At 40.5% G+C, this 17,553-nt stretch overlaps 3 protein-coding genes across 5 annotated transcripts in view; 2 read left to right on the top strand and 1 right to left on the bottom strand.

Annotated features, from left to right (window-relative positions):
- Positions 1–1,890: 1,890 nt before the first annotated feature.
- LOC131460422 (transcriptional regulator QRICH1-like) lies at positions 1,891–8,634 on the top strand. 2 transcript variants are annotated; one of them, XM_058630933.1, is made up of 12 exons: positions 1,891–2,376; positions 3,041–3,301; positions 4,291–4,359; positions 4,918–5,055; positions 5,147–6,121; positions 6,318–6,477; positions 6,639–6,793; positions 6,883–6,997; positions 7,073–7,181; positions 7,269–7,411; positions 7,495–7,585; positions 7,681–8,634. In XM_058630933.1, exons 2-12 carry the CDS (start codon positions 3,053–3,055, stop codon positions 7,856–7,858), a joined length of 2,382 nt encoding a protein of 793 aa, XP_058486916.1. In that variant the 5' UTR covers positions 1,891–2,376; positions 3,041–3,052; the 3' UTR covers positions 7,859–8,634. The 2 variants fall into 2 exon arrangements, with proteins under 2 accessions (XP_058486916.1, XP_058486917.1); XM_058630934.1 differs by lacking the exon at positions 4,291–4,359.
- A 182-nt stretch (positions 8,635–8,816) lies between these two features.
- On the bottom strand, positions 8,817–11,649 carry LOC131460434 (pseudouridylate synthase RPUSD4, mitochondrial-like). Its single transcript, XM_058630954.1, has 6 exons — positions 11,166–11,649; positions 10,719–10,926; positions 10,543–10,636; positions 9,690–9,840; positions 9,474–9,571; positions 8,817–9,192 (listed from the first exon to the last, which is right to left on the bottom strand). Exons 1-6 carry the CDS (start codon positions 11,617–11,619, stop codon positions 8,989–8,991), a joined length of 1,209 nt encoding a protein of 402 aa, XP_058486937.1. The 5' UTR covers positions 11,620–11,649; the 3' UTR covers positions 8,817–8,988.
- Positions 11,650–12,050: 401 nt separating this feature from the next.
- The window catches only part of LOC131460437 (WD repeat-containing protein 82-like), a 12,544-nt gene continuing 7,041 nt past the window's right edge, over positions 12,051–17,553 (top strand). Inside the window, exons 1-9 of one of the 2 annotated variants that reach the window (XM_058630957.1) lie at positions 12,051–12,398; positions 13,258–13,358; positions 13,445–13,511; positions 14,052–14,151; positions 15,038–15,154; positions 15,242–15,397; positions 15,496–15,565; positions 16,918–17,060; positions 17,148–17,449. In XM_058630957.1, the coding sequence (XP_058486940.1) occupies positions 12,238–12,398; positions 13,258–13,358; positions 13,445–13,511; positions 14,052–14,151; positions 15,038–15,154; positions 15,242–15,397; positions 15,496–15,565; positions 16,918–17,060; positions 17,148–17,177 (945 nt within the window). In that variant the 5' untranslated portion in view covers positions 12,051–12,237 and the 3' untranslated portion in view covers positions 17,178–17,449. Of the gene's footprint in view, positions 12,399–13,257; positions 13,359–13,444; positions 13,512–14,051; positions 14,152–15,037; positions 15,155–15,241; positions 15,398–15,495; positions 15,566–16,917; positions 17,061–17,147; positions 17,450–17,553 lie in introns of those variants that run through there. The other variant, XM_058630958.1, reaches the window with a different exon arrangement.

The following is a 17,553-nucleotide window of genomic DNA, read 5'->3' as shown; positions in this document are numbered from 1 at the left end:
TAATAAATGCTCATTGAACATTTAACCAGTACGTAATGCAAAGAGACTGAGGAGAGGAGGAGATCTGTTGACTCAGATGACAGGAATTTTAATGATAATGGTCTGGAAAACTGGTCAGTCCTGCAGAACATTCATAAAACCACTGTCATACAACTCTCACTGCACTGCTCATAATATCCAGCCTAAATTCAATTTTCTTATGTGCATTTGGGCTTTTATTATTTCCATGTAAAACCATTAAACTATTTCTAAAAATCCATTGAAGGTCCAATACCTATTCTTTTTTTCCCCTCCAAAACATATACATCTTAAATGAGCATTTTACATCTACATGGTTTGGTGGTTGTATTCCACAGAGACGCTGACTGAATATTTCAGCTCAGGTGACATCATCTTGGGGCTAGTCATGTAGATGCATCACTGATGAGAGCATTCAGTTCAACTCCTCTCTATGACAAATGATGAAGAGAAGCAGAATTAGACTGTGGGTGTATGACATCCACCCACAGTCTACATAAGCTGTGTTGTTGTGTCTCCATCATTGGTGTCTGTGGTCTGAGGGAGGTGGAGTTGTGAACAGTGATGAAGGGCGTTGTCAATTTTGACATAATTTACATATTTCATGCAGGTGACCTGGTTTTCCAAATGCAACCTGTGTGTGTGAACAAACATAATGCAGAAACATTGGAGAAAAAAAGCCCAATGCTTTACATACAAGCCTATTTGTGGTGCAAGTATTACTGTTATTTTACAACATTACCAAAAACACATTGTCAGAAGTAAACTTCCCCTCAGTATAGCCAACTAACTCTGGTATTTTAATTAAAATACATGCATTAATATCTGCTTGGTGCTTGTCTTTACATATGGAGATTTAAAAGGCAAACACAATTGTTTAATTACAGTCCACATATTGCACCTACCAATTTATTTACAGCTATTGTGTGAAGGATTTTTACAGTATGAACTGTACAAATCTGTATTTTCTCAGTTATTGAGGAGTAACTAAATGTTTTAATGAAAGAAAAATAATAAAAAGAAAAATCAATATTCATATACAGAATATTGTATACCACAACAACCTCCACCAGAGAGCAGAATTACAGATACTCTGCAGCGAGTGTGGGAATTAACTCTTCCCTCTCCAGTTTGTTAAGGGCATAGCCTAGGCATACAGTACATCTGTCGTGGTCCACCTTAAGGTGGTGGAGAGGCAGTTTGTTGTGGAGCAAACAGGGGGAGGCCCTCACTGGCACATGCCTGGCTCTTTAAGGCAGACTGGTGAAGTTAGACTTTGTTAAAGGTACATACATTCAAATGTTTACCAGAGCCAAGTAAAGCATTTCAACTCAGATTCTGTTTATATTTGTTTTATTGTATTATTTTATTTTACTGTTGGAACCTAGTAAAGCACTTTATAACCTTACAAAGTGCATAAATTAAGTTTATTCTTCTAATTATTATTTCTTATTCTTATTATACGAAATGCAACAGGAGTATGAGTGCATTGTACAATCATGGTCTTTCATGAGTTTGTGTACGTTTAGTAATAAACAAAATGTATGAAATAAATAACTTGCACAACATAATCACACATCTTCAGATTTGATGTATGTATCATATTAAAATATGTTCATTATTTGATTGTGTTTTTCTATTCTATCTATCTATCTATCTATGTATGTATATAGATTTAACTTTACAGTACCTTGAACAATGACAGGTAATACGTACCGTGTGTTTAAGTGCCGATAATATGGGTTGTTTCTAAATATCCAGATATTCATTTAAATGAATATTGGTGATGGTGTGTGACATATTATGAGTAGAATAAGTAGATTTTTTTTACAGACAGAGAGCCTCACATGAGTGCAGCTCCTGCTCCTGCAGAGGAATAATGGGACACACAGCGCGGCAGCAGCCCAGCATTCTGAAGAAGAGGAGTCGCCTTGTTGTTGTCGACGAGGAGGCCTGTACTTCCGTCATTTTATACCAGACTATAAACACCGTGGGCCCGCTTGTGCCCGTGTGTGCGTCTGTTTGATGCACGGTGTGTCGCTACCACTCGAGACTGTGTTGGATAAATCATTCTTTGCTTTTTGCCGGAGCTTGTGGAACTTGTTTTATTCGCACGGACAGTCTGCAGCCTGGATCTCTCTCCCTAAAACAAGCAGACGTCAGAGACCTCGCCTGCTGCTGCTGCTGCTTACATTTTTATCTAATCACAGCATTGTTTTTGCGGGACTTTACACCGCTGCTACATGCGATATGTAGCGAAGTGCATGGTGTGCTGCTGGTAGCTGTTAGACGTTTATCAGCATTTTGGTTTTAAACACCGTGCCTTGGCGGAAAGGAGAGGATTTCGTTTTATTTAAGGTAGCATGACAGGATACAGAGAGCCGTCGAGCTAGCTAGCTAACATTAGCATAGCCATTAGCTAGCCATTTAGCCTCATGTTACGGCAACGAATGGTCCGATGCTGCTAATGTTGGCTAAACGTTCCCAATATATACACCGACTTTAATACACCCATTACACGGAGCATGTGTTTTATACTGTGTTAAATGCAGTTTCTCGGTCGAATATTCACAAGCGCTCGTGACAAAACGACGCGTTGCTAATGAGTGGGAACCTAGCTTGCTAACCAATAGCTGTGCCGTGAATGGAATGACCAGACCAGACCAAGTGTTAATAGTCATGAATATTGTTTAAAAGATAGTGTTTAAAACGTATTCAAACACATGTATGATAATATACATTTACACTCATATAGTATGTATGTTTATGTTGCGAGATACAGTGGCATTACAAGTCAAAATGCACTGACATTTTATTTTATTCCTACGTTGCCTATAAAAAAGAAAAAAAAATCCAAATCATATTATTTAGGCTTTAGCTAAGTATGTCGTGTTTAAGAAAGATTCAAGAGAAACCACCAGTGACCCATCCGAGTTTTAGATTTCAGTGCAGTGCATTATAAAAGTCAGTTGTTTTGTGGCACTTGATTAGTTTTTTAAAGACTTATTCTCCTTCCTTCTAGTTTAAAGTGACGATGAATGAGCAGGAGAGTGGGGTGGTCCCCTTCGATGAGTATGTGCGGCAGAAGGCCCGCACTGTACCGCAGCACAGGATGAAGGAGTTTTTGGAGTGCCTTGCCAAAGGCCCAGAGGTGCTGCAGGAGTTCACCCAGCAGGAAGGAGCAGCCACCACCACTGCCATGGTTTACCAGCATCAGGAAACCAACTGTATCTACACGGACAGTACAGAGGTGGCAGGATCGCTCTTAGAGCTAGCTTGCCCGGTAAGATTCACAGTGGATATATTTGAATATTGCAGTTTTCAGTCTGATGCAATCTGCTGCACACACACACACACTCGAACCACACATTGACACTACTCCAAGGGGAAAGAGGAGTTTTAGTTTTTTTTCCCTGGTTTAAATGAAGAAAGTTACTACAAACCATTTCCTTAAGTAAAACACTATGCACAAATCTAGCTGTTTATTATTGTGATTGTAAAGGGCTCTTTGCACAGTAGCCATTTTTCACAGGTATCGGCAGAAGAATTACAGATATAAATACATTCATAATGGCTGATTTCCCAGGCCTCAGGTTCAGCTGCTTCTGTCACACTACCATTGTCCTGAACTGAACTGAACTGAATAATCATTCATGAGAACACAAACATCTTTCCTTTCCTGCTAAAACATGTCAAAATGGCTGCTGCACACAAGGCTGTTTATGGATAGTTTGTTTATTGCCTGTATTTGATGTGACATTGTTTTTTTGTTTTGTTATTTAAATACATGGAGGCATGTCACACTTCCACACAACCCTCTTTAACATCCACCGATAACCCACACACCTGTATTCACTCGGTCAGGAATGGGTCAAGTGTATAAAAATGTTTGGCCTGATGATTTCCAACTATTTTGTACCACGAAAAACCTTCAAGGTCAAACCTAGTTGTTCTGTTACCCAGTAAGAAGCAATGTTTGAGATAGGGCTGCAACAACGTGTCAATGATTATTCTATTACTAGATGAATTGCCAACTGTTTTAATGATTAATTACATGTATGGATAAAAGAAGACATTTGAAAACATTATTTTAGGATGCAGGAAACACTGCTTGACACTTTTCACATACCTAACAAATAATCAGTTGACCAAGAAAATAATCAACACATATATCAGTAATGACATGAAAGTTTTTCACCCAAATTCAAGTATTTAGTTTTTGTTTTGTTTTTCTTTACACATTTATAAATATACATGCATGTTTCACAATAGGTACAGGTGACCTCAGCAGAGATTTCACCCCAAATGCATCATGGGTCTGAACAACAACTTCAAGTGCAGGTTAGTTTACACCCAACTTCAGTGGCTCAAAAACTTAACAAGATTGATGAAGCTGACTGGAGTGGCCCAGAAACACAATCACTGCTCACTGTCAAGAGGAAAAAGTGTTTGATTCCATTAGTTACAGTTAAATTAACTGCAGTTGGACTTGCGTAGCTTTGATCTGTCAGCGTTGACACTTGAATTTATGTGCTATTGAGTCAAGATGAGAGAAAGGATTAAATGATTCCAATTCAAAACAACACAAAATATTTGATTCTGCCATTAATAGTTATTTACCCCCTTGGAAGCAAACTAATTAAATCCTTCATTCTTTCACTCCAGATTTTATCTGCCCCGTGTCCTCTCTTTTCCTGCTGCATTTGTCTCTCATTTTGTTTTTAATGTGTAAATATTACTATAATACACACATCAGCTTAGTATTGGTTGCTTTTTTATCAGAACAGCTTGGCATTTTATTATTTGAAATACTAAAAAGTGAGATACATTGACTTGTTTTGTGTGAACAGTAAATGATATTTCCGATGCATCTCTTTACTTTTCGTGACACCACTCTAGGTTCAGATCCAGGAACAGCAGAGTCAAACAGTTGGCCAGGTTCTTCAGGTGGCCTCCCAGTCTCAGCAGGACCTGCAGGGAATCTCCACAACCCAGCTTGTCCAGCATGCAGAGCTCACAGAGGAGCAGCAGCAGCAGGTACTATATTGATATTATGCACTCACATTAAGTGTATCCACACGGTGAATTTCTGCCATTCGTTTTCTTTAACGCGTACTGTAACTTACAGATTCAGGCTCAGTTGGTTGCAGCTGTAGCTGGAGGACAACAAATCCAGTTACAAGGAACGCAGCACATTCAGCTGCCAGGGGGCCAACAGATTCAGCTCCAGGCTGGCCAGCATATTCAACTACATGATGGTCAACATATTCAGTTACCGGATGGCCAACAGATTCAACTGCAGGGTGGACAACACATTCAGTTACAAGACGGCCAACACATTCAATTGCAGGGGGGACAACAAATTCAGTTGCAGGATGGTCAACATATTCAACTACAGGGTGGCCAACAAATACAGCTACAAGGTGGCCAACAAATACAGCTACAAGGTGGCCAACAGATCCAGATCCAAACCATAGAGGCCATGTCTCCCTCTCAGCAACAGGACTCTCCCAGGGAGGACGAGCGGAGGTCGGGCTCTGTGTCAGCTGTACTCCAACCTGCCAAGAAGCGAAAGGTGGATGTCCCTCTATCGGTGTCGTATACTATTCCACAGGGTCAGCAGGTCGCTACTGTACTAGCCATTCCTCAGGGACAGCAGCAAAGTTACGTGTCCCTACGACCAGATTTGCTCACTGTTGACAGTGCTCAGCTGTACAGCACTACAGGAACCATCACAGGTCCCACAGGAGAAACCTGGACCATACCTGTGTACTCTGCTCCACAACAGCACGGTGTAACTCACATCGCTATACCACAGGATACATACAGTACAGTGCAAGTTACCACCACCAATGGTAAGGACAAATCGTCCCCTTGTTCCTCCTCAAGGTCTGCGGATGTGCAGTTGTCCTCTGCTGGGACACAGGAGGAAATAGTACAGACCCTGTTTCCAGCGCAGTTCATGAACGGGAATATTCACATCCCTGTGGCAGTGCAGACTGTAGGAGGGACTTACAACACTACGCAGTCGGTACACATATGGGACCCAAATCAACAACAGAGCCAAGGAGTAGAGGGACAAGAACAGCAGCTCCATCTGCAGGTTAGAGCTGAGACCCGACTTTTCCCTACAAACCACACTGTAGTTCTACTCTGTGGCTGTAGTTAAATGTGTCCAATGGTTAACAGCCTGTTTTTTTATTTGTTTTGAAACTATCGCCATCATGGATCATTGCCGTGTGTTTTATTGTTGATGCCCTCTTTGCCATAAGCATTTTTGAATTCTTATTTTGGTTCAGGGCCACATACAGACGGAGGCTCATGCTGAACCACCTACCGAGATTCTGGTTCCCGTGTGTCTCAAGCCAGAGGAGGGTCTGGAGGTGTGGAGCCTTTGGGCAAAGAGAAAAAACGCTGAGCTAAGCAAGCGGGAAAAGGTTACGCTGGCACCCATAGGACGTAAGTCAGCCTGAAACAATTTGTATCTATTAGCCTCTAGCAGAAGCAGTTATTTTTTCTGATTAATTGTCTGTTAATGGAGTTCTTCTCAATACATTTCCTTCTTATAATAACAAATTATAGGGCTAGCACTAATGAAATGTGTCTGTGGCTGTATCCAGGTCGGCAGCCGCTGCGCTTTCAGGAGGACTTGGTGTCCAGTGCGGTTGCAGAACTAAACCTGGGTCTGTCTCTGATGACACATGAAGCGCGTGGATTAGAAGATGAGCAGTTTGCACCTGATGTTCTGTATTATGTTTTCTTGTGTATGCAAAAGGTTAGTATCACCCGGCCTATGATACGTGGACATTTTGTAAAGTGTAACAAGAGGAATATGAAGGCAGTGAAATATGTTTCCTTCTGTAGTATCTTTCTGAAAACGGACGCGTGGATGATATTTTCTCTGATCCGTATTACACACGTTTCTGTGAGTCTTTACACACCATCCTGGATGGTTGGAAACCCAGTGTTCATCCGTTAGGTAAGACCAAAACACAACATGTGTGTCTTTTTGTTCCTCTTGAAAGGATTTACTAATTGTGTGTTTACATCATAGGTTACATCATTCCAAGTCATGTGACAGAGGAGATGCTGTGGGAGTGTAAACAACTTGGTGCACATTCACCTGCCACACTGCTCACAACGCTCATGTACTTCAATACTAAGTGAGCAACCAACACTAAGTGATCCAGATCTGTTCTGTTTTTAAAGATTTCACATGCAGTTACATCTTTCTTGTGTCTCTGTCACAGATATTTCCGCCTGATTTCACCCGCACAGCACATGAAAGTAGCTTTCTCCAAGGTTCTGCGTCACACGAGGAAGAACCCCACTAATGCCAAGGACAAAGCAACCTGCATCCGCCTTCTCAAAGCACAAAGTGCCACACAGAAAGGTGTTCATTTGAGTTACCATCAGACTTAAGTCTTGACCTGCAGGCATTGTTGATGCTGACCGCTTCTCTGGCATCTGTTTCAGGAACTGATGACTTGTACGAAGAACAGATTGAGGATCCAGAGAACCCACTTCGCTGTCCCATTAAACTCTATGACTTTTACCTCTTCAAATGGTGAGTGACACAACAGAAACAGTCATTCTGCTTGACGGTATTGTTTTTTGAGTATGTGCAACAAAATCAGACTTCTTCTGTTTCCCCTGTTCCAGCCCTCAAAGCATTAAAGGACGCAATGATGCATATTACATGACTCCAGAACCCGTCGTTGCACCCAACAGCCCTATGTGGTACTCGTCGCAACCCATCACAAGTCAGCAAGTGGAACTCATGCTGGCTCGCATCATCGTGGTCCGAGAGATCCAGGAGATCATAGGTGCTGGTCCATAGAACGTGGGTTAAACTAAAAGAACTGCTTGGACTCATGGGAACTAGTTCTACAGTCACCGATTGTTGACTATGCAGTACCTGTCCTGACTCTATAAACATCACTGACCATCTCAAATAAAGTGGATCAACTTCTGAAACAGTCAATGTTTTGAGGAGTGTATTGTGATCGCACTCGAGAGATAATCACTTTCATTCAGCTGATTGGGTGGACAGTTCTTGATTGTTCTCTTGACCACAGATGTTAAAGTTAATTGGCAGTTAAGTGAGGTTTGTTTTCTCACTGGTGCAGGATCATAATCAATGGTTTTAGCTGTTCTCTCTCAGCTGAGCGAAGGTGTTCCATTTTCCTGAAGAGTTCATTCTTAATATACAAAGATATTTCTCCCTTCACTCCATAACCTGAACCACATCTCTTTTTCCCTCAAGGTCCCACTATGATGCATTGCATTTTAAAGGGACAACGAGTGGGACCACTGCTATGACTTCTTGCATATTGACTGCATTTTAATTGATGTATTGATACGTTCAAAACTTAACTTGTGCCTGTTTTTGTTTTTTTTCCCCCCCAAAATGACATGATTTAAGGCTGTGGCTCGTCAAGGTGAACCTCAATTATTCACAAGCGCAAGTGCTATATTTGTCGTCATACAGACGGGTGGAAACATGTTTCTCAGGTCAAAGCTGTCGATTTAAAGATCACCCGTTAAAGATTTTTGACAACTTACTCCCGTGTACAGGTGTATAGCAGGTTATTAAACAGGATGTGGAGATGGAAACTGCTTTGTGTAGTGAATGCAACGTTAATGTGTGTTCAAATATGGAAGTGTGTCATGCTCTATAGCCTTGGAATAAGTACTGTTTTAAAAATGACTTCTTAGAGCACCCCATAGCCTTGTGGTACCTACAGGGAAATAACATGTAAATGTGGATTTTACTGCATTGACAAAAATACTTGTAATACAGTTCTGCTCCATTTGTTTATTACTAAAAAAAGCACTGTGCAGTTAATTTCACTCTCTTTATACAAACAAATCTTCCATTTAACCTAAACATTTCCATATTTTTCCCACACATGACATCATGTTCTTAACAAGGCCACTTGCATACATTCAAACAAGCGAAGATTTATTTTATTCATCATCCTTTTTATCAGGAAGTGTTAAATGCAGGTGTTTCAGTGATTGTGTGAAGTATTTTGGGAGTGGACAGGAGACATCGATGTCATCTTCGCTGGCGCGCGATAGCGTCAGCTGCCGTGCGTGCAAATGAAGAGGAATGTACCGGCTCTTGCTCTGTTCCAGTCCAAGCTTACTCAACACGCGTTCTGGTAATTTCTGCAACCCAAAACATAGGATTTTAGTTGTTTAAACACTAATTAAGACAACTTTCTAAACACAGAACAGGACACTATTTACACAACCACACAGGCCATGTCTCAATAAGTTTTTGCTGCATGAAGAATCCATAGAGGGATAGAGCACTAAGATCTCAGCAGCCATCAATGCAACCCCTGGTAAGGGGGATTTAGAGAATCTCTGGAGTTCAGAGTTCATCTTAAAGCAGCTTTAATGTACATGTATTGCTTTGAATTTGTTTTACTCTGGAAACATATTACCTGTGGTGCCAGTTTGCTCCAGTGGGAATATTTATGGTCACCTAGAATGGGACATGCCAATGCTAATGCCATGTGAACCCTCATTTGGTGCTTCACTCCTGTGGGCACAAAAAAAAAAAGAAGGAAATCACCAATTTTACTTGGAAACAAAAAAGATAGATTTACTAGTTTGTCAGTAATTAGCTTTGATGTTTCCTAGAAGGACAACATCATTACCAGTTAATGGCTGAAGCTCCACAAGGCTACAGCCAGTGCTGCTGTCCAGGACTCTGTACTTGGTCACAGCGGGATGAGCTTGCCGATGACCTCGCACTTTGGTCACACCATCACCCGAGTCATTCATTCTGAAAAGAGGACTTAACCCCATCTGAAATGTTAGACAGTAGAATTGAGATAGTGGACACCACAGTTCTTCTATAATGGCAACATTGTTTCCCCAAAAAAATCACTAGATAGTCATTTATGAAATGGGTTAAAGTGTCGTAAAGGGACCGAGAAATAAAGGCTGAAAACATGGCTGCCAGCACAAGGAAAATAAGGTACGGTTGGTGTTCACCACTTGCTCACTGTCAGACAGTCTTTTCTGACTGGAAACTGGAGTTTGTGAATCACTCAATCTCACACACCAAAGTCAACAGAGAAAATAAGGGTTTTTAGCTTATGGTGATATGGGAGGTGCTCGTCCACTTCTGCTTTGTTTGTTGAGGTAAATTCAAATTCAAAACGCCCACATCACAAAAATAACACATTTGAACTAAGCGATGGAGGAGGAACAACTCCTGTGTGCTGCGATGTAAAATCTTCAGACTTCATTAACAAACAAAAGGCTGTCTAATGGCCAGATAAAGCAGTCAACATATTCTGTAGACTTGAGCAGCCAAAGATTTTAGTATGAAGTGACTATAATCTGTTTTTCCTCATGTCCTCAGTGGCTGCCATGTTTTCATTGAGGGTGAGCATCCGTGTCTCCGGCTGTCCAGCACACGTTTGCTGTACACATATGAATAGGTGATCAAATTCACCTATGTATTTGACCTGAGAAATAATAACAGCACTCAAGAAGAGACACCTTGTAGTGTGGCTTGGGGCCAGTGACCTCTCGCTCTATGATGGGAATATCAATGACTCCCTCAGATGGCACAGGTACACCGACTGTGATGACCCTGTGGAAGCAAACAGGAGATTGAGTTTCTGGCGTGTGTCTCTATAGGGTATACATGGGTATACATTTACTGTATGTTTTACCAGTATTTCCTCTGCACGTTGTTTTCTCTGTGCATGTTGAGTATGTAACTCACTGCCTCGTCACTCCTGGCCAGTAGGAGAACTCCTGTTGTCTCCTTCTCCAGTCCCAGAGAAGGGAACAACTGTGAATCCGATTTGGTCTTCATTCCATCCATCAATTTAGAAAGGGCGGGAAGTACGGATGAGATGGCTGTACCCCTGGAGGCATCTGATAGACAACAGCAACAACAAATACGCACTTGTTGTTTAGATATTGGAAAAATAAGTATGTAAACGATGACATGATCAAATATCTCTAAACTTCACAGAACTGAAAAGCAGGGATGAAGAAACATTACTAGTGTTTTTGTCAATCTTATAATCTACAAATCACTCTTTCTTATTCCACATTAATACCTTTTCAAAACACTGATTAACTGTGGTCAAATGAAAGCTATAACGGTCTACCTTGAACCGGGACACCGTGCGGTTTGTTGATGACCACTACATGTTTGTCCTGGTACAACACGCCTCTGAATAGGTGTTTGGCCAGGACGTTCGGGTGAACATTTTGCAGCTGCAGAGTGAATTGTTTCAACTCCATCACCCTCTTCTGCTGCTTGGACATCGGAGTTTCGGTAGCCGGTGTCTTCGTCTTTTCCTGCTGGACCTGCTGAGCCAGGTCGGCCGCTGTCAACCGGGGTTTCCCCCCGGCAACGGTGGCTTGACCCCGGTTGTGAGACGGCGCTGCTCCGGGACACGAGTCACCGTTTGTCCGCGTCTTGAAGCGGGACATGAGGCTGTTCAGTCCGGAGCTACAGCCACAATTACGTGCTATTCTTCTGCAGTTGTTCATTATGGTACAGCGTGTGTACGTGTTTGACTTTGGCTTCAGCAAAACAACACAAACTACAGGAAACATGCGTTTCTTGCCGTCCAATTGCTTCCGGGTGACACTTTCAGAATAAAAGCATGTGAATTTTTAGAAAACAAAAACATTTTCGAGATAATTATAAACCTTGAACAGGTTTTACAAATCTAACTTAAAATGACATGACACATATCACACTTGGACCATATAGTAAAAAAGGAATGCTTTTTATAATAATAAACCGTTCAAACATTGACAAAGGCAAACGACACACAACCAGAACGTATTCAAGTCAATGGGGCTAAACAAGGTAGAAGACTAGAAGGAAGAAAAGCATAAACTAAACATAAAGTCATAAGTAAATAGACTAAAAATAAGAATATACAAACAGTAAACGCAAATAAAAACTATGCTAACTACACAAACCATATCCTGTTCTACGCAATTTTCTGTTTCCGGGTCACATGTATTCTCGTTTCTGACACCGACACCTCTCTACCATGGATGCTCTCTACCGGTTAAAGGCATTGAATTAGGTTTTCCTTAAACACCGCCCACTTAGTGAACGACGACAAACAAACCGAGTGCATCACTGTAAAGCTGGTATTTGTTATTACTCCTCCAGACAAACAACGTGTATTTAATATCACAGCAGACTGTACTGTAGGCATGAACATCACAGACAGTGTGATACGGAATTTTAGAGTGGCCAGGACTTACAGACAAAATTCTCAGAAAGTCAACTGTGTGGACTACAGCCCAAATGGCGAAAACGCGATATCAAGCAGCGACGACGACTGCATCGTTTTGTATGACATGCAAGAGGGAAGGTAAGTGCTTAGTAGATTATATACAGTAGAAATCAAGTCAATAATTAACTATGAACCACTTCAATTGGAATGCATTTGCAACATAAACATGTAAAACATGTAGAAATCTCCCAGACCGATTATTATTAATTTATCAGCCGATTATTACTTTAAGTTCTTTACTAGTTTTTATTCTCAGGGCTGTTTATTTCTTCTTATTGGGGGAGAACAATATTTGTTACACAGTTGGAGAATTGTTAATAGCTTCATACGTTCATAAATGGTCTAAAATGACTGTATCAGACTAATATCATATATCGTAGACACCTGAGTTTGTGATATCAGTATTGGACACAGAAAAGTGTCATCCCATACTAGAGCTGCAACTAACGATTACATTCATAAACGATTAATCATCGTTTGGTCCATAAAATGTCTTGTCCACAAACCAAAATAATAACATTTAAAGGTTTCTTTGTTATGTGGAGCAAAGAAATTAAGAAAATATTCACATTTAAAAAGCTAAAATGATCAGAAATCATCTTTTAATCATGGATAAAAAAGCTTGAATCGATTATCGAAATAGTTGACGATTAGTTTAGTAATCGATTTATAATCCCTCAGGGGAAACTCAAATCGATACAACAGCACAAAAGGCAGATAAATGATGAATAAGAACAGAAATATGAATAAATATAATATAAAGACAGCATGATAGGAATATTGTATACAATTACAATGTACAAAATAAACAGTATAAATGTGACAGTGTGTGCAAATATAGCATTTTAAGAATTAAACTCAACTTAAACATATTGTTAGAGGAAAACCGATCACATACCTGTGCTCTGACTAATGTGCGTAACTTTTTTTCTCTCAGAATGAAACGCACTCTGTTCAGCAAGAAGTATGGAGTGGACCTCATCCGCTACACACATGGCGACGCACAACAAGTGGTCTACAGCTCCAACAAGATCAATGGTAATAACTCACTGCAGTCAGCAGCTGCTGCTTCTTTACTTTAAATACTCAGTGGTCAATCCATGTGATCTGTGTGTTGTATGTAGACACCATACGATACCTGTCTCTGAGTGACAACAAATACATCCGGTACTTCTCTGGACATATGGCACGGTGAGTACATGTAACCACATGTAACTACTTAAAACTTCAATATTGACCTGAGTTTTTTCTCCCGTAATAAGATTTATTTTCATTTAATTGCCTAAAAAACGGAAGAAAACAGGAAATATTTATGTCCTTGCAAATATTTTAGGTCATGAGACCAAAACGTGTATTTTAATGATTGTAATTCTGTTAATTTGATCACAAAATGGAGATTTACAAAGACAAAAGCAAGTTTTAATTTTAAAATATATTCTTGAACTTCATAAACTCTATTTAATAATATTTAATTCATTGTTAAAGCTGGTCAGGGGTCAGTGACATGTGTTTAGACCTGGTATAAACATCTATCTGGAGAAATCCTATCACAGCATTGAATTTGAATGTTCACACACGGCATTAACATGACGTTCTGTGTGGATGCGTCTCCCGTGGCCACTTTGTCTGACTGTAAACAGAAATAAGACTTTAACCAGTTTAAATCATGCATTGATCAGTGTTACTGTGCTACACGGGCAATTATTAATCTAAAATCATTGTCACTTTCAGGGTTATTTCTCTCTCCATGTCACCAGTGGACGATACATTTATCTCAGGATCACTGGATAAGACGATCAGAATCTGGGACCTGCGCTGTCCAGACTGTCAAGTGAGTCAGCGTCTGTGAACACTGGGAAAATGACACCGCCGCTGCTGCTCAATGTGTAATTACAGCGACTGTGATGGGACAAAAAAGACACCGTGACCCAATTCACAATACTGTATTGTAACAAGACCAAAACCGTGCATAATATGACATTTCTGACTATATTTATTGCCATTTCTGTGACACCCAATATCATTTTGAATAGATAAAATAGACATTTCCAAGAGATAGAAGAAGTGAATCACTTTTATTCACTGTATTTCATTTTAACTCTTTAACACCGAGTGTATCGCTGATGACACTTTGCATTACCGTAAGTACACACCGGTTTTGTGCTACTGGAAAAAATGTAACGATTTCTGGAAGAAGAAGAGAAGTTGTACGTGAGCACCAACATTGTGGTTATTACGGTAATTTCACTCGCACTTTTGCAGGAAACCGCCAGAGAGGAGAGAGTTGGAAAAACTCTCCATTTTTGTATATTGAGACAAAGACTCATCAAGACAAGACTTGTCAATACACTATTTTAACATGCAGCAAATTGAAAATAACTGCCAGATATTCAAAGTTATTCCGGAAAAAATGTCAAAAATCACTTATTTGGAGGACATTTTTCTGGCACTTTTATGGTTAAAAAAAGCAGGACAATTTGAGGCTTAGTTGTTAAAGGTTTGAATAACCCCATCTGTGGGTCCTGACCCAGTCTGGATGGCATGACAATCCTCCTGTCCTGTCACCACTGGGTGTCCCCAGATCTGCTTAAGCAACACTGAGCTGGACGTCTGAGTCACATTACCATTTAAGTGTTTATTTAATGATTTAATCATGTGATGTACATGTAAAAAAGCACAATGTCTGACCTTTTCTCCTCATTTATTGCGTCTTTCAGGGTTTGGCTAATCCTCTGGGGAACCCCGTGTGTTCTTTTGACCCTGATGGGCTGATATTTGCCGCAGGGGTGGAATCAGAGGCCATTAAATTGTACGACCTTCGTGCTTTTGACAAGGTGAAGCGCAGATGTGGCGTGTTAGCAGTATTACAGTGTTTCTCTTTTATATCACGTCTATAACACATTCTATGTCCCCGTTTAAAGGGTCCATTTGCCTCGTTTGAGACCAGGTTTAATCGCGTCTGTGACTGGACGGGACTCAAGTTCAGCAACGATGGGAAACAGATTCTCATCTCCACAAATGGAGGGATGATTCGAGTGCTTGATGCTATCAGTGGATCTGTGCTGCACACGTTCTCTGTAAGAGGAATTTCCCCCCACGTTGCCTCATTGTTGAGTTGTGCGTGTGTTTGTATGCTGAGCACATGACACTGTCCCTGTCCTTTGCTTACGTTAAGGGCTACAACAACAGTAGAGCCATCGCCCTGGAGGCTTGTTTCACGCCTGACTCACAGTTTGTGATGATTGGTGAGTTAATGTGTCACAGATTTATGACAGGGTGTCTTTCTGCTGGGAATCCCATGAGATGTTGAATATTACAATTTTAAATGACGTTACGCACAAATTCTCTCTTGCAGTTAATCACAGAGCAAGTTTCTGCTCTCACATTTATTCCATGTTCACTATTCAGTGTTTTATTTAGTCTTTAATTCATTCAACACACACACACAGGTCCATGCAGCTGTCCTTTCATGGAGTCCCATTCATTTGGAAAGCCTAATCCAAGCCTTAGTCCTAATCTTAACCTAATTATGGTTATTATAGTTAACAAAACTAAAATTGTAGAGAAAATGTGCTTAGTTTTCATCCTCCTGGCTCACAGGCAATGTGATGTGTCTCAAGAGGTTTATTTATTATTATTTATGTTGTGATGTTCATTTGTGTCTTTAGTCTGTTGGCTATTTAACTAAAACTCATAATTAAACTAATTAAATAAAAATTAAGCATTTACACAAAATTTAAACTGGCAAACCCACTTGAACTAATTTTAAAAACAAAAATATTTTCGTGCATGTACAATAACTGTGCTGTTCAGGGTGAATTTGGACAGGTGGCGGCGCACTTATTGGCCCCTCCCACATCCAATTTGTTGTGTTGTGGAGCATGGGAATTACCTCAAAAAATGTGATTTATTTCCAGGAAAAATAGGGAGAAAAATAATTCCTTGCATTTCAAAATAATAAAAACTAAAACTATTGAAAAATCAAAAAATATTATAACCTTGAACCTAATCCCAATTCAAATCTTAGAAACAGAAATGAGTTTCTGCTACGACTGGTCCTGAAAATAATCACCATCTATACCAGAAAAGGTTCTAAGGAGGTCACAAACACTCACTTCTCCTTATGTAATGAGCTTCGTCTCTGGTTGTAATTTCCCGTACGCATGAGGAGAGACAGTCACTCACTGATCCTGATGAGATTATTCCTTAGGTACCGATTTTTAATCTAACGACAACACTTTTGTTGATTTTAGCTGATACAGAGGGAACTTATTATGGCCCTTTACGACTATAGTCCCAGCTCGCCTCACCTCAGCACGGCACGGTTCAGGTTGCATTTCCACTACAAAATAGCACCGACTCAACGTGGGCGGAGTCATCACTGCGTGGCTGCATGAAACTGCGGTGACTTTGTTTTACACGCGACGCACAAACGAGTGACTAGTGACTTGTAAAGCAGTTGTTTTCATTGTAACTGAATCATTAGAATCGGTTGATCAAAACTATTTGTTGGGTCGTCCTCCGTGAATCCCTGTTATAAAGTCACCTGTCTGTCTGTCTGTCTGTCTGTCTGTTATGTGTGGTGCTCGCCGTGCAGGTTCTGAGGACGGGAGAGTCCACGTGTGGAGCTCGGAGAGCGGGATGAAGGTGGCCGTGCTGGATGGGAAACATCCCGGACCCATCAACACACTGCAGTTCAACCCCAGATACATGACGTTTGCCAGCGCCTGCACGAACATGGTGCGACGATCAAACACACGTTCACTCACGCTCGACAAATCCATGAACACTGAACATTCTTTTTTTTTTATTCTCTTTTCTCAACAGAACTTTTGGCTTCCGTGTGTTGACGACTGACGGAGGAAGAAGAAGAGAGGCTCTGTTAAACATTTCGCCATCACGTATTCCACTGAGTTCTTCGTCTCATTGCCTAAAAGTATGGAGGAGGAAAAATACAGTTTTTTATTTTTTTATGTGAAAGGTTTTAGCGACAGTATTTTACAAGTTTTATACTCCCGGACTTTGACGTGACCCCGATATCTTAAACTGGTGTTTTTATTTTTTTAAAAACAAAATGGTTCATTGTCATATTTGAGATAAATAATAAAAGAAAAGAAAGAAGAGCCCGAGTTTTTGCAGTCCTTACTTTTCATCATCCATCACCTAAATCTTGATACACAGGAGTTCAGCAGCAGTCAACAATTCTCCATTTACTATGTTAAAACATACAGTA

Source organism: Solea solea, chromosome 6 (genome assembly GCF_958295425.1).
Source record: "Solea solea chromosome 6, fSolSol10.1, whole genome shotgun sequence".
Classification (NCBI taxonomy): Eukaryota; Metazoa; Chordata; class Actinopteri; order Pleuronectiformes; family Soleidae; genus Solea; species Solea solea.
This window is presented reverse-complemented; position numbering and strand designations above follow the sequence as displayed.